General features: G+C 37.6%; 1 protein-coding gene across 9 annotated transcripts in view; it reads right to left on the bottom strand.

Annotated features, from left to right (window-relative positions):
* Positions 1–14671, bottom strand: part of MCM8 (minichromosome maintenance 8 homologous recombination repair factor) — a 59505-nt gene that overhangs the window by 37374 nt on the left and 7460 nt on the right. For all 9 annotated transcript variants that reach the window (XM_070587893.1, XM_070587890.1, XM_070587891.1 and 6 more), the window contains 6 exons: positions 14313–14416; positions 13333–13531; positions 9368–9453; positions 4991–5142; positions 4544–4739; positions 384–414 (listed from right to left, as the gene is read on the bottom strand). In XM_070587893.1, the coding sequence (XP_070443994.1) occupies positions 384–414; positions 4544–4739; positions 4991–5142; positions 9368–9453; positions 13333–13531; positions 14313–14416 (768 nt within the window). The remainder of the gene's footprint in view (positions 1–383; positions 415–4543; positions 4740–4990; positions 5143–9367; positions 9454–13332; positions 13532–14312; positions 14417–14671) is intronic.

Genomic DNA, 14671 nt, shown 5'->3' with positions numbered 1-14671 from the left:
CTATAATGTAAATGATTAAAAAGCAAAAACTAGAAAGCACATAAAATCAGAGCAGTATCTTAAAAGTCGCTGAGTGAAGACCTACCTGACAAGGCATGAATCCATTCCACAAAAATGAAAAATATTTGTTAGCTTCTGCTTTAACATTTACAGTGTCCAGAGTCACTTCAAAAAGCCCATTCCTATTAACTTTAGTCAGTAAGCAGCTTTTCATTACAAGGGGCTGTAGTTTGCCTTTCACATCATTTATTTACGGAGCACAACGAGTCATATTAAAATATGCATAACTGGCCAACAGAAACTAGCTATTTTTTGTGAACTACTTATATTTTATCATTGTCGATTTTATATATTTTTGAGCAAAAATGAAGTAAAATACTTACTTCATGGCCAAAAATGACAGGACAAAGCGAGCTGAAAAACAGAATACAACTTATAAATTCTAATTTACACTTCATTGATGTATTAGAAGATATACTTTACAATTTGCTTAACTTGCTTTATTTAGCATCAAAAAGAGACAAAAATAAAAAATTTGCATCTCCTCAAACAACTCAACAAATTTTATTCTAACAGAAAATTCTTGGTTAATCTATAAAGAGAAGAATGCTCTAAAAATTGTGCCTGTGTAAGGGAGACAGGATATTTGCAAAGCATTTTAAAGTAACCATGTAAACTGTTGATATTTTTACATTACTAACCTTTAAAATGCATCATAATTATGATCTTCCACTATAGGATACAGAATTATATTGTATTTTATGTAAACAAACATCTTTAGACCTGTGCACGCAAGTCATTGAAAGACGGACACTAAAGAGTGAACTGAGTACATAATATTTTAAGATAAAATCTCATTTTTTCAGTTGAATTCAAAGGATGAGAATAAATAGGACCACATATGAATATAAAGTATATTTATATTTATCAATTGTATAAACAAGGAACAAACAAAAATGAACAGGGTGGAAGAGATACAATCAGGAGGAGACTAAGAATCATCACCCCTTTTAATTATGTAAACCCAGAAGTTGATGTCCTGCCACATGCCCTTGGCACTCATTGTTCAGCATGTTCCTGCATAATCACTGTTGGCTTCCTAGCAAGCACTGCACGTGTCTGCTGAATGGCTCTCTATGGCCACAGAAGCATCGTCAGCAGACAGGCTGGGCAGGCTGGAAGTGCTGGGGTGGCTAATGTTCCCAGGAGCAGCCCCAAATCTAGACCCTTAGGTGGAAAAATACCGAGGTTAGTTCTACACAGTCTAGTGTCCCAGAGGCCTCAGAGGGATTAATCCCCGGATGCCAGTAGTAACCTGTTCATTAAGGCACATACATTGACTGCCATTCCTTCTCTGTCTTACTTCACCATTCCCCTACCAGTATCTCTGGGAATCACCTCCCAAATATTCTACGCTTACCCAAATCACTGATCCTGAAGGAACCTCAACTAAAATATAACCTTCCACTGTCTTCTTCATTCTCCTTTCATGGTCCTTCATTTTTTGTTAACCTGGCAAGGGTCAACCCACTTTTTCTTAAAGGACCAGCAAGTAAATGTTTTCAGTTTAATTGTCTTGCTCACAACTACTCAACTTGCGTGAAGGCAACCATCAACAATATGTAAATGATATGTAACATGTAATATGTAAATGGGGCTGTGTTCTAATGAAACTTTATTTACAAAAACAGGCAGCCTGCCTAGTTTGCCAATCCCTGCAAGATTAACAAACGGAGGACCATGAGAAACTCTAGTTTTGATGTTGAAACCACAAACTTAGAACTAAAAGGTAAAAGCAAACTGTGGGAAGAAAACCAAGATTTTGGTACTAACTCATCTTCCACAAGTATGGCAGAAGAAGGAGCACTGCAAACGTTCATTTTTACTTATAACTGGTATGAGGAACCAATCAAAGAGGTACTTTGATCCTCAATCCAGCTGCTCCTCAGCCCCTGCTCACAGACCTCACCACACCATCACCTATCACACTCCCACCCTAGCTCACAGCACCCTCTCCCAGGGTGGGTTTGATGGCGATCTATTCACAGAAAGTCTCTGAGGGTATAAGGACAAAGAACTCCTGAGGAACTTATACTTTCCTCAGTCAGCTAATTGAAATATTATAGGCAGAGAGAAAAAGTGTCAAATTCTCCTGGAGCCCACAGCCTAGATAAACAGGAAAGCATGACAAAATCAATTTTTCTAATACAATGCATTTCAAAACCTCAGTTCTCTACCTCTCTTAGGTACAGCTACTATTTGGTCACTCTCGTTTCCCCTATTTCTTCAAAATTATCCCAAAAATTGTCAAAAAACTATCAAAATAACAGCACATTGTATTAATTATGTTAGCTACATTATAAAATCTCAGTTAATCTTCAAAACAGTCTTCTAAGGTAGGTATTATAATTTCCATTTTAAGGTGATAAAATGAAGGAGAAATTAGGTCCCCCAGATCACACTGGAAGTGGCTAACGCAGGATTCCAACTTAGTCCTCAAAAAACCTCCTCACCTCTAAAGCAAAAGTGCCTCTACTTTCATTCTTCTCTACTGCGTGGCAATAACATGGAAATAAAAGAATATTATTGATGTGGGTTCGGTGAGCCAAGGAGTCGAAAGAAAGATTTCTTGGACTCTCAAGGTCTAGCAGTAGTGTTCTTTTATTTAGAGACTAGTGTGGAATAGCATGGGGACAGGACCCATGGGCAGTCAGAGATGCTGTGTGGGGACAAGACCCACAGGCAGGAGGAGCTGCTGCTGCCACTGCTGCTGCTGCTGGCATGGAGACAGGACCCATGGGCAGCCAGAGCTGCTGTGTGGGGACAGGACCCACGGGCAGGAGAAACTGCTGCTGCCACCGCTGCTGATGCTGCAAACATGGGTGGAGAGTAAGGCTAAATTTAAGGCATAGTTATGTGAGTTATCTCTTTACAAGACAAAGGAAAGAATATGTAAAAAGAGTTGTTAAGATGGTATCAGTGCGGGTAGGCTCTGGTTATTGGGTGGTCCAATAACTTTTAGATAAGAATCAAACCAGATTAAGTAAATGGCAGAAGCCACCACTTAATTATTATCTTCAGCTAAAGACAAAGGAGGATGTTGGGGGGGGGTCAGTTACATGAGGTTACCAGACAGTAAACAACTTAAGTCCTTGCCTTCCCCATTAAGAGTTTCCAGAGATAAGGCCATCCCACCTTCCTCCTGGTGCAGAGAGGGAGACACCCCCACAGATGGAGACTTCCTTCACAAATGCAGATGTCTCTTATCAAAGGGCAAGCTAATTCCAGTCCTCAGAGCTTCCTTCTCATCTGCAGTTTTAAAGGTAAACAGCCTAAAATAATCCTCATCATTATGAAATACTTATTCAATGTAAATGATTTCTAAGTGAATCTTCTCTGCTTTTTAAAAGTAAAAATCCTTTTGGTGGTGATTACTTTGTAGTATATACCGATGTCAAATTATAATGTTGTTTACCTGGAAGTTACTTAATGTTATATACGAATGTTACCACAATAAAATAAGAAAACTTAACCCACCTCCTACATATATACACACAACTAACTGAAATCGCTTTGGAATTCACAGTCCCATTACTCTTCTGTTGAGTAACCAACTTCTTGTGGGACACAGTAAATATTGTTTAAACTAGAGATCAGCAAACTTTCCAGTAAAGGACCAGACAGTAAATATCTATGAGCCATTGGTTCTCTGTTGTCAGTACTCAACTCTCCTGTTGCAGGTCAAAAGCAGCCAGACACTACATAAATGAATGACTGTGGCTGTTGTGGGGGCCTGGAATTGGCCACCCCAAGATATGTCTCTTTGGTATGATGATTATTTAGGCCTGGTTACTTTGCAGACAGGAAAGCAACTGAAAAGTAGAACTTGCTTGCCCTTTGTTAGGAGACATTTACATTGTAAAGGAAATCTCCATCTATAAAGGTGCCTCCCTCTCTGTGCCAGGAAGAATGGGGATGACCTTATCTCTAGAAACTCCTATCAATACAGAATGCAAGGACTTAAATCTGCATAATAATCTTATTCCTGTTTCTGGTAACCTCCTGTAACTGACTCCCCCCACCCCCAACATCCTTCTTTGTCTTTAGCTGGACATGATATTTAAGGTGGGGGCTTCAGCCATTTTGGCGAGTTGCTCAGCTTGCCTGAGCCTCTCCCATGTATACATCTTATAAAGCTTTGTTTAATTTTCTCCTGCTATTCTGCCTCATGTGAATTTAATTCGTTCTCCAGCCAGAGAGGGTAGAGGAAATGTCTTCCTCCCCTACACTGTGTTCCAATAAAAGTTTATCTGCAAACACTGAAATCTGAATTTCATATAATTTTGTGGGTCATGAAATATTCCTCTTTTGATTTTTTTCAGCTACTAAAAACTGTCAAAACCATTCTTAGCTCATGGGTGGTGAGCTGGATTTGGCCCATGAATAATAGTTTGCAACCATTTTAACTGGTTTTTTGTTACTAAGCCAAGAGCACCCCCAACATGCACATTTGTAAGAAAACTTCAGATAACCTCACACATACTTGACAATGAGTTTAAACAGGCGTTCTTCAGCTTGAATTTCTTGGATGGCATAAAGGTCTTTAAGTGAGAACTCCATCATTGTTGCGTGCTTACACCCATCCTGGGAAGCCTTTGTTTTCTGTCCTTTGCTATTGCTAACAGAATTTGCTTCAATGTACAACAGGAACATGCATTTGTCATTCTTATTTCGAGAACCTGTGAATTTCAAAGCACAAAATAACAAATAATTGGTACTTTCATTTTCCCTACAAAGATTCAAGTAGAATGTAAAAGAAAGGCACAGTGAGCTACAAATAAACATTTATTTTGGAGGAAAAGTTTCACCTTATGTAAAAACAAGGAATTTCCTAAATTAGTAGAGATTCAGCAGTATCTTAAAAAGAGAAAAGACAGAGGCTGACAAATTACTGAGGGACAATCAAAATGAGGAAAGAGTTATACCAAACCTTCTTCAGCGTTTGAGACTTTGACAACTCCAGTAATAGTCACTGTGTCTCCCGGGACACAGCTATCCACCAGATCATGAACAAGCTCACATTCTATCGTCCGTGGAATCCGACCTGCTTCTCGCTGATCGTCAGACATCAGCTCTTGGATCCTAAAGGGTTAAATCATTTTCAGTCAGTACATCTGATGACTTTGGGTTATTTTTTCAACATATTATTCAGGGTCCACACGGTGCTGAGCTAGATAAAGGGCAGATAAGTAAAAATAAGAAGTTCAATGGTGTATCTAAAATTACTTCAGCAGTTTCCAATTAAGGATGGCAGGATGAGTGCCTGCATTTGCCTACCCTCCCTCCAAAATGTCCACCAAATGACAGTTACTAAATGAGTGAAGGGAAGTTTGGGGGCATGCAGAGGTGTCATCAACAAATGAGATATTAATGAAATTTTAGAAAACAGCAAATGGGCAAGTATTGATAGATAAAACAAAATGAAGTCCAGAATACACACAGGAAAAAGTTACAAGGGTACAAGACAAGTGGGAGCCAATGTTCTTAGCAGACTGCTAGACACATTTCTAAGTTGGAATTGTCAGGAATGGAGAGTGGAAGTGGATAGCTAAAAGAAAACAGGTTAATCAACTGAAAGATAAGCCAGAGAGAGCTGTTCAGAATTTTCCTGGAAGGTGGGTGGACAGGTGGGTAGGGGAGGAATGAGGGCATTCCAGCAAAGCCATTAGGCTTTACCATCTGGCAAAAACCAGGGCACTGTTCTGAGGAAATGGACCATCCTCTCTCTGAGGGGAGCTAAGGCGTCCAGTGAGGATACTAGAGCTCAAGAATAAAGCCCCCTCCTCATTCTGGCATCTGAGGAGCTTAACTAGAATTCAAAACACATTCAGAAAGCAAAACTTGATGGTCAAAACCCTACCTTCTTATCTAGTTGTGAGGAAAAACTCTTACATACAAAATAGCAAAGGATATCTATCCTACCTACTCCAAATAATTTCTCATTCTTCATCGGATATTTGAGAATGAAATGGCAATAATTCAGGAAGGAGAAGAGCATTAAAAACAAAAAACTGCCTTGAGTTTTTGAGAAAATGTTATCATCATAAAACAAGAATAGCTACTAAAAAAGGAACCATTGGAAAACAAGTGTAAGATCAGGAAAATTAAAAATACATATATAAAAATCAAACATTTATAGAAGGATACAAGAAAAAGCCAAAGAAATTGAGAAAACAGCACAAAGAAAACAAAGGTGAGGGAAAAGTTAAAAGACAGATGAACAATCCAATGAATGCCTCCGATAGGAAGCCCAAAGAGAGAAAACAGATATTCTACAGTTGAAGACAACTCTAGAAGAAAAGGACCAATCCGTGTCAAGCAGGATGAAGACACAATTAGATGGGCTCTGACTGTTTCAGGACACTATGGACAAAAAAGATTACAAAGAATGGGAAAAGTGACAAAATTACAGTCCAAATATGAAACACACTAAAATATAAGATAATTCAGTGGAGTATAAGAAAAGATAATCCATTTTGATTTTAACACTTAGATCATTTCCTCTGAGGGGCAAAAAACAACCCAGTGACATAAATTATATTTCCTTTTCTTGGCATGTGATCACCTTATATGACTCTGTTGAACAATATTTCCATTATCATAAAAATATAAATGCTATTGTTCTTGTTAGACAAGACCTATAAATAAAACATGGAAGGCAATTATAACTAGAAAACAGAAGGTAAACCTTGACCGTTTAAAAGCAACATCATAGCTGAGAAAAGTCTAGAGGTGTAAGGGGGAGAAGTGAAAGCAAGTACATCCCTAATGCTCAACTCACAGACTGGATGAGTAAAGCGAATGAACAAAGAGATGTAAGAATGTTACCTAAAATTATGTATAAGGCAAGCCAGCCCTGATGGCCTAGTGGTTAAAGTTTGGCACACTCCGCTTCGCCAGCCCAGGTTCTGTTCCCGGGCACAGAACCACACTACTTGTCTGTCAGTAGCTAGGCTGTGGCGGCACATCACATCGAAGAACTAGGACTTACAACTAGAATATACAACTATGTACTGGGGCTTTGGGGAGGGGGAAAAAAAAAGAGGAAGATTGGCAACAGATGTTAGGTCAGGGCCACTCTTTCCCAGCGAAAAAAAGAGAGAGACAGAGAGACAAATTATGCATAAGGCAACAAGAAGTTGTGGGAACTGTGGCCCTCTATACTGACTGAGTTTTTAAAAACATTATCTGTATTATTTTAAAACTTTTTAATCTAATCACTTAAATAATGAACATAAGTATAATGATTGAACATTAAAATAACAACTTTGGAATACATTCATCACACATCTGGATTAGCCTCCCAATTCTTTTCACGTCGTGGCCAGGCACTAGCATCACCTAACCTGCACTACTTCAAACGCTGTTTCATGGTTACCTGCCACCATCGTCCTCAACGCACATTCAAACACTGAGGGACCACAATAAGAAGTCTCAGAATGACACACGTTAAGATCGTCTTCCTTTAAAAAATTAGATTTTTAGACTTTTCTCATTTAACATGTATTTCTCTGTGTCACCTTTAGAAAATTATAAAAACACAGATAAACAGAAAGAAAAAAATAACAATTACTCTAATTTCATTTCCCAGAGAATACACTCTCAACATGTTTTTGTATTTCTTGCCAGTAGTCTTTTTCTTTTTTTTAAACAAAGTTAAAGTCAGCACTGTATACTAGATAACATTCTATGACCTGCTTTATCATTAAATATACTGTAAACATTTTTTGCTGTCATTTCAAAATACTGTCCTGCAATATCTTATTTAGTGGGTACACAATAATCCACTGTACCATCCTCCTTATAATATTTTCTTCAGATGTTCAGGCTGTTCCCAATATTTTGCCATCAACACTGGGAAAGCACACTTTCAGCAAGCTATTTCTGCACATATCATGATTGTTTTCATCAAATGAAGTCCTAGAGCTGGGACTGCTGCAACTCTAAGGCTTTTGAAAGACACTGTAAGGCTGTCACCTTGTGCATCCAAATGCTTCAATGCACTAGTCAAGAAACAATAATGTAATTCCTCATAGCCACCCCAAGTTAAGCCTTAGGAAAAAAAGAAATTGAATTTACTATATGTGACAGGAAGGAGACCTTTCTTCTAGAGCAAAAAGTCATTTTATATATCTACATATTGATAGAATAAAACAATTATGTAAACTAATCATGCATGAACAAAGTTTTACTATAACTTACTCATTTAAAAGGAACTTGAGCAATATCTTACTTTTAAAGATTCAAGATGGCCTCCCTTTCTCAATCATCTACCCCTAAGTTTGATTTTCTAATATTAGGAGACCATCATTCAAATCCAATTAAAATATTTAAACCTATTTCCTTGTCTGCTGTTTTTACATGAAAGCAAAGAGATTTTGTTCCAATAATTAAATTACCCTGGATCTTCTCTGCATCTATGCTATTGTGAACATTACAGCACTTCTGAGGCCCTCATCACCTCCTTCAGTGGTGAAAGTCCTTACAGATGTGGCCTGGAAACCAGGCTCCCCCACTCATAGGGCACATAATCACACTTAGGAGTCTTAAACACTTCTTTTATAAAATGGAGTGTTTGTAAAGATCTTAGCATAGTGCACAGTCAATTATTATCTATGTTGATCTTGGTTTTTACAGGGCAAAGGAGGAGAAGCTAGGACAGGGCTTGGTAGCAATCTACCTCACTTCTTCCCTAGGTTTTTAGTTTTTTAAGACCATCTCCTATTTCAGCCAGGTTTCCTGGATAGCACTCTGACTTCAAAACTAGCCATTATTTTATATTTAGGGATGAGTTACAAGACTACAGCCAGAAAAAATGGAATAAATTGTTGGATTAAAAAGACACACACACTGAAAACTATCTGACTTGCAAAAATACAGCCTTTTTTTTTAAACACCTATAGTAAAATGCCTCATGGATAGTGAGAACATGAAATGAAACATGCCCATTTCTAAGGGATTCCTTATTTTAAAACTTCGAAACATTATTTCAATCACAGCTCATAATGGAACGAATCACGCAGTTTTGCTTATGGTCTACACCCAGTTCAATGACTCACACAAAAAAACTATTTCTCAGGAGCAAAAGGACATAATACTTGCACACTAAATCCTTCCTGGAATCTGATTAAAACAAATTTCACATAAAAACAATTATTTCAACACATAAACTCAATCAAACGTTTTATTATACACTTTGTCACTGTCTACAGGTAAGAATCACAGTATAACACAGGAATATTATAGATTTACTCGGCAGTAAGAGAGATCTAAAACCTGCCTTTTATTTAATAGTCTGATTGCTTACTTGATTGACTGCCAGTCCATCGTAACTGTGAGAGGAGAGCTACGGAGAGCAGTAAATGACTTCCCTCGACACACAGGCACAGGACACTGCAACAAGATTAATTCACATTCAGATTTTGATAAACTACAATCACATCTCAGGAAAATTCCAGTTAAAATGCTTCATTTAATGTTGTTTCCAAAGTTTGTCTCACAATGGTATTAAAGAAAAATATACTAAGAGCTGCGATGACTTTCTACTTCCTTCTGCATCACAAGCTTTTAAGGCACTTTCTCAGCTGGTCCCACTTGACTACTGCTCTTTCTACTGTGGGTATGAAAGGCTCCTCACTCACCTCTCACACCAAACACTTGTTTCTTCCTTTGCGCCCATGCTGCCTCCCAATCCTTGAATGCCCCCTCGCATCCAGTCCCACATACCCAGCCCAAATCCTCTCCTTTTCAAAAGGCTTTCCTAGGTCTTCTCTAATCTCCAGCTCTCCTATCTAGCCTCCTTTTGCACTGTTTGTATAGTATAATATCTATTGTACCACAGGCAATTTTCACCATACAAGTAAATTGCGTTCAAGTTTTTGTAAGTCACTTGTTTGCTGTTCGGACCTCGAGATGCATTTACCAATTCGGAGATTGTGGCAGACTGTATTTTCCAAATATGGTTGCGACAATATCTCCCCATGAGCCTTTCTAGAACCTTGCCTCTCCCCCATCAAGAGACAGAGTCTAATTTCCCCCTCCTGGAATCTGGAGAGGCTGTGACTCACTTTGTAACCAACAGAAGGTGACAGAAGTGATGCTGCTTGACTTCTGCGGTTAGCTCAAAAGAGGCAAAGCCATTTCTGCCTGTCAGCTGGACCTGTCTCTTGACTATCAGCAGCAATGTGAGCAGACCAAGTGTCCTCAGCTGTCACACTGTGTGTGAGAAGTCAAAACCAGCACACACAGAAAGACCACATGAAGGAGAGATGCCTGGCCAGCCCCAGTCACTCCAGCCCCTTGCTGTTCCAGCTCTAGCCACAACTGACTACAACTCGCTAAGAGACTTAGAGCAAGAACTACCCAGCCAAGCAGTTCTCCTGAACTCCTGACCCACAGAAACCAGGAGAAGTAAGAAAATGATTGTTATTTTGAGCCACTAAGTTTTAGTGTGAGTTGTTATGCAACAGTAGTGACTGGAACAGAGATCACCTGGAACAAGCATCTTTCTGATCACTTCAATTCCCTGAAGTGCAGAGCCACGCAGAATCTCTTCACACTATCATTCATCTTACAAGTCTGCATTACTACCCACTGTATTGTAGGTGTGGAAATACCTTGACCAAATGCTATTTACAGAAAATATCCAACTTAATCAGGATTTAAATTCTGGCCTCTAAGCTAAAGGCAGTGCCTGAACTGTAAGCCCAGACAAATAGGAGATAACACTCATTTATCAACACCACTGATTATTCAGAACCAAGAGCTGAATTTAACACACCTTGTTTTTCCGGTAAGAGATGGAAGCCTTAGGAATTTTGATTTCAGTAAAAATTTAATAAATGTTAAATTTATTAAAGTTCAAGGATGAGATAGGCAACTCTGGAAAAGAAGAATAGATATTGCAAGTCTCCCGCCTTATCAAAAGTTTTAATAAGATCAATGTAAACAAAATTCCATAGAGCAGAGACAGGACCAGTGAAATGAAACAGACTCACACGTCTACAGGAGCACAGTGTATTACAGAGGAAACATTATATGTCAGTAGGAATAGAGGGCTTCATTAATAAATGGTGACAACTGGTTCTTCACCTAAAAGAAAAAAATTAGACCCCTAGCTTTATGCCATTCACAAAATTAAATTCCAGATGGACAAAAGATCTACATACAGAAAACAAAACTTAAAAGTATTAGAAGAAAATGTAAGAAATGTGTATAATGCTCAAGTGAGGAATGCCTTCTTAAGCAGAACATAAAATGTACAAGTCATCAGGGAAAAGACTGATTAATTTAACCATCTCAAAACGTAAAACTATACAACAAAAAATACACCACAAAGTTAAAAGACAAACCAAAGACTGAGCAAAGATATCTGTAATGAATATAATCAATGATTAGCATCTGGAACACATAAAGAACTCTCAGTAGGATAAACATAAAAGTGAACAGAAGATATAAACAGAAAATTCAATAAGGAAACTGAATGGCCAATAAAGATGTGAAAAGATGCTCAACCATAAGAGAAATCAAAGAAGTTCATATTAAAGATGAAATACCAATTTATACCCATCAGACTGGCAAAAATTGAAAAGTCTAACCACACCAAGTGTTAATGAAAATATAGGGAAATGGTAATTGCTTAATACTACCAGTAGGGGTGTAAAGTGGGGACCAATACTCTGGGAAGTTATTTGGCTACATCTAATAAAGTTAAAAATAAGCATATCCTATAACTGAGAAATTCCTTTGCTGAGGAGACATAACAAGAACGCTCTCTGCAGCATCATTTCTAATTGTAAAAAACTGGAAACAACACAAACATCCACCAGGAGAATGGATAAATAGTGGCTATTCATTTAACAGAATACTCCACAACAGTAAAAATGAAAGAATTACATATGTATCAAGATAGGTAGACTCCCAAATAACCAAGTGAAAAAAACAGTTGCAGAATGTTACATTCAGTATACCCTTATGTAAATACACACAACAAAACAAGCCTTACATATATAGGCAAGTACGAAAACGTGCACTTGAAGCATACACACCAATTTCAGAATAACAGCTGCCTCTAGGATGGAACAAAGTGAATGGAACCAGGGCGGGGAACAGAGTGACTTCAACTTTAATTATCATACTTAATATTTTTTGTTAAAAGAAGCTAAAATCACAAAATATTAATATTCACTAACTTATAATGGTGGGTATACAGATGTTAGCTATTCTCTACACTTTTCTATGGTTTTAAAATCTATAGTTTAAAAAAAGTTACTAAAGAAAAAAGGAACATATCACTTTCAAACAGCAGAATAAAGAAAACGTGATGTCTGTTCCTATTAAGCCAAAATATAAATATGAATGGAAAGGATCTACATTAACTTCAGGATAATGATCGCTCTTGGGAATGGTACAAACAAGGGGTATATCAGAATTGCTTTATATCTTTAAAAATATATCTAGAGCTGGAAAAATGTAAATTTTGGGAGGTGGGTAGAGGAATGTTTTCTTTCTTTCTTTCTTTTCTGTTCTGTTGTTACGTGCCATCAAGTCGGCTCCAACTCCTGGTGACCCTATGAATGAATGGTGTCCACAATGTCCTGTCCTCAACAGCCTTACTCAGCTCCTGCAGACTCAGGCCTATGGCTTCCTTTATGGAGTCAATCCATCTCACATTTGGTCTTCCTCTTTTCCTGCTGCCTTCTACTTTTCCCAGCATTATTGTCTTTTCCAAAGAATCCTTCCTTCTCATGATCTGCCCAAAGTAGGACAGTCTCAGATTTATCATTTTTGCCTCCAGCACTAGGTCAAGCTTAATTTGCTCTAGAACCCATTTGTTCGTCTTTCTGATAGTCCAGGACATCCACAGACCTCTCCTCCAACACATATTTCAAATGAATCAATTTTTTTCCTGTCAGCCTTCATTGTTCAGTTTTCGCACTCGTACATAGTAATTGGGAATACAAGGGGCTGGATAATCTTGGCCTTAGTTTCTAATGACATTTCCTTACACTTGATGATCTTCCCTAATTCTTTCATTGCTGCCCTTCCAAGTCACAGTCTTCTCTTGATTTCCTGGCTGCAGTCTCCGTTTAAATTGATAACTGAACCAAGGTAAACAAAATCTTTAACAATTTCAACATCACAATTTAAAAACTGAAAATAAAAAATAAAAATAAGCCCTATGTTCAGAAACATTGGGAAATGCTTTCTGTAAAATGATTTGCCTTCTTTACCAAGGTAAATAAAGAAGTAGTTAAAGAACATGATTATCACCTTTGTGGGAAGATTATATTTCCCATCTGGAAGAGACAAACTCTGAATTTCTCCACATGCACCACAAAGAAAAGCCATCTTGGTGCAAAGAGGCTTTATATTACTGACGCGGACCACTGTCCCTCTCAAAGCAATGTATTTGCCATAGTAATTTGCTCGGACATTTTTGAGTTGTGTCAAGGGCTCATAGTTGTAAACCCTAAAAACAAAAAGAAGAACATATTTATCTATGAATTTAAAGTGAACAGAAAGTTGAGGTTGTCTGTATTTTCACAAGTTCCTTTTAGGAGCAACTATGGGATTCTCAAACCACATTATCCCTACACATCAGAAATTTCACAAGAATTAAATCATTCTTAAAAATAAAAAATGCTAAATCTTCCCTTTTCTTCTTGTACCACTGGCTGTTCTCTAAGGAAAAAGGAAAAAAACAATGCCAAAAAGAAAGTCTACAGATTCAGCAACTTTTGAGTTTCTAACTTCTTATTCAAGAACTGTTAGGGAATGTCTTCTATGAATTCTAGAAAGGAAAAACAAAACCCTGGTGATCAGCTACCTCTTCTAATGAGAATTTAAAATCTTAAAATACAATAAAGATGAATTAAAGAAAAACAAAATTCCATTTGCTCTCTGCGTCTAGTAGAAACCTAGTAATTTTAACAAAATATAATCACACCACTTAGTGTATTACACAGATTACTAAATTTAAACAGCAGAGTCTTGATAAGTACACATCCAAAATCAACATTTAGAAAAGCATGCAGGTTGGGAAATCAACATATTTGGGCAGAAAAGGTTTATTTCTGTCATGATCTTCAAGAATTCTCAGTGGGTTCACTTGAGTGTGACGACCAATGAGACAGCAAAGAAATCATACCCTTTTTACTGATTTCTTTGGCTTTATAATACAAGGTTATCATTCTTAAACAGTCTCCAACGCCTGATTCTAAATAATACTTTAATACCAGCAAATTCCTCACCTTGCGTGAATATGTGGCACATTTACCATTGTTTCCCCATCTCTAGACAATCCTTCTTGAGCTTGTAGTTCAGCTGCGTGTCTTTCAAGGTCCTTAGTTAATACCTAAACAGGATAGACATTTACTCAAAAGTTGGAAAACAAAATATCTTCTTGAAGCAGAAGTCTTTTGTAGAGAATATGAAGCTTATGAGTATAAACAGCTCAGAACAGAATATTAACAGAACTCTAACAGCCCTTTAAAACTCTGATATTTAATTATGACTATTTATTTTATAGTGGATTATGTTTTATCAGGGATTTTGTTGTCCCTGGATTGGAAAACTCCAGCATTGGCCTGCTACCTTCTGTTCCAACTAA

This window comes from Equus przewalskii, chromosome 21 (genome assembly GCF_037783145.1).
Source record: "Equus przewalskii isolate Varuska chromosome 21, EquPr2, whole genome shotgun sequence".
Classification (NCBI taxonomy): domain Eukaryota; kingdom Metazoa; phylum Chordata; class Mammalia; order Perissodactyla; family Equidae; genus Equus; species Equus przewalskii.
Note: the sequence above shows the minus strand (reverse complement) of the source record. Positions and strands in the feature narration are given on the sequence as shown.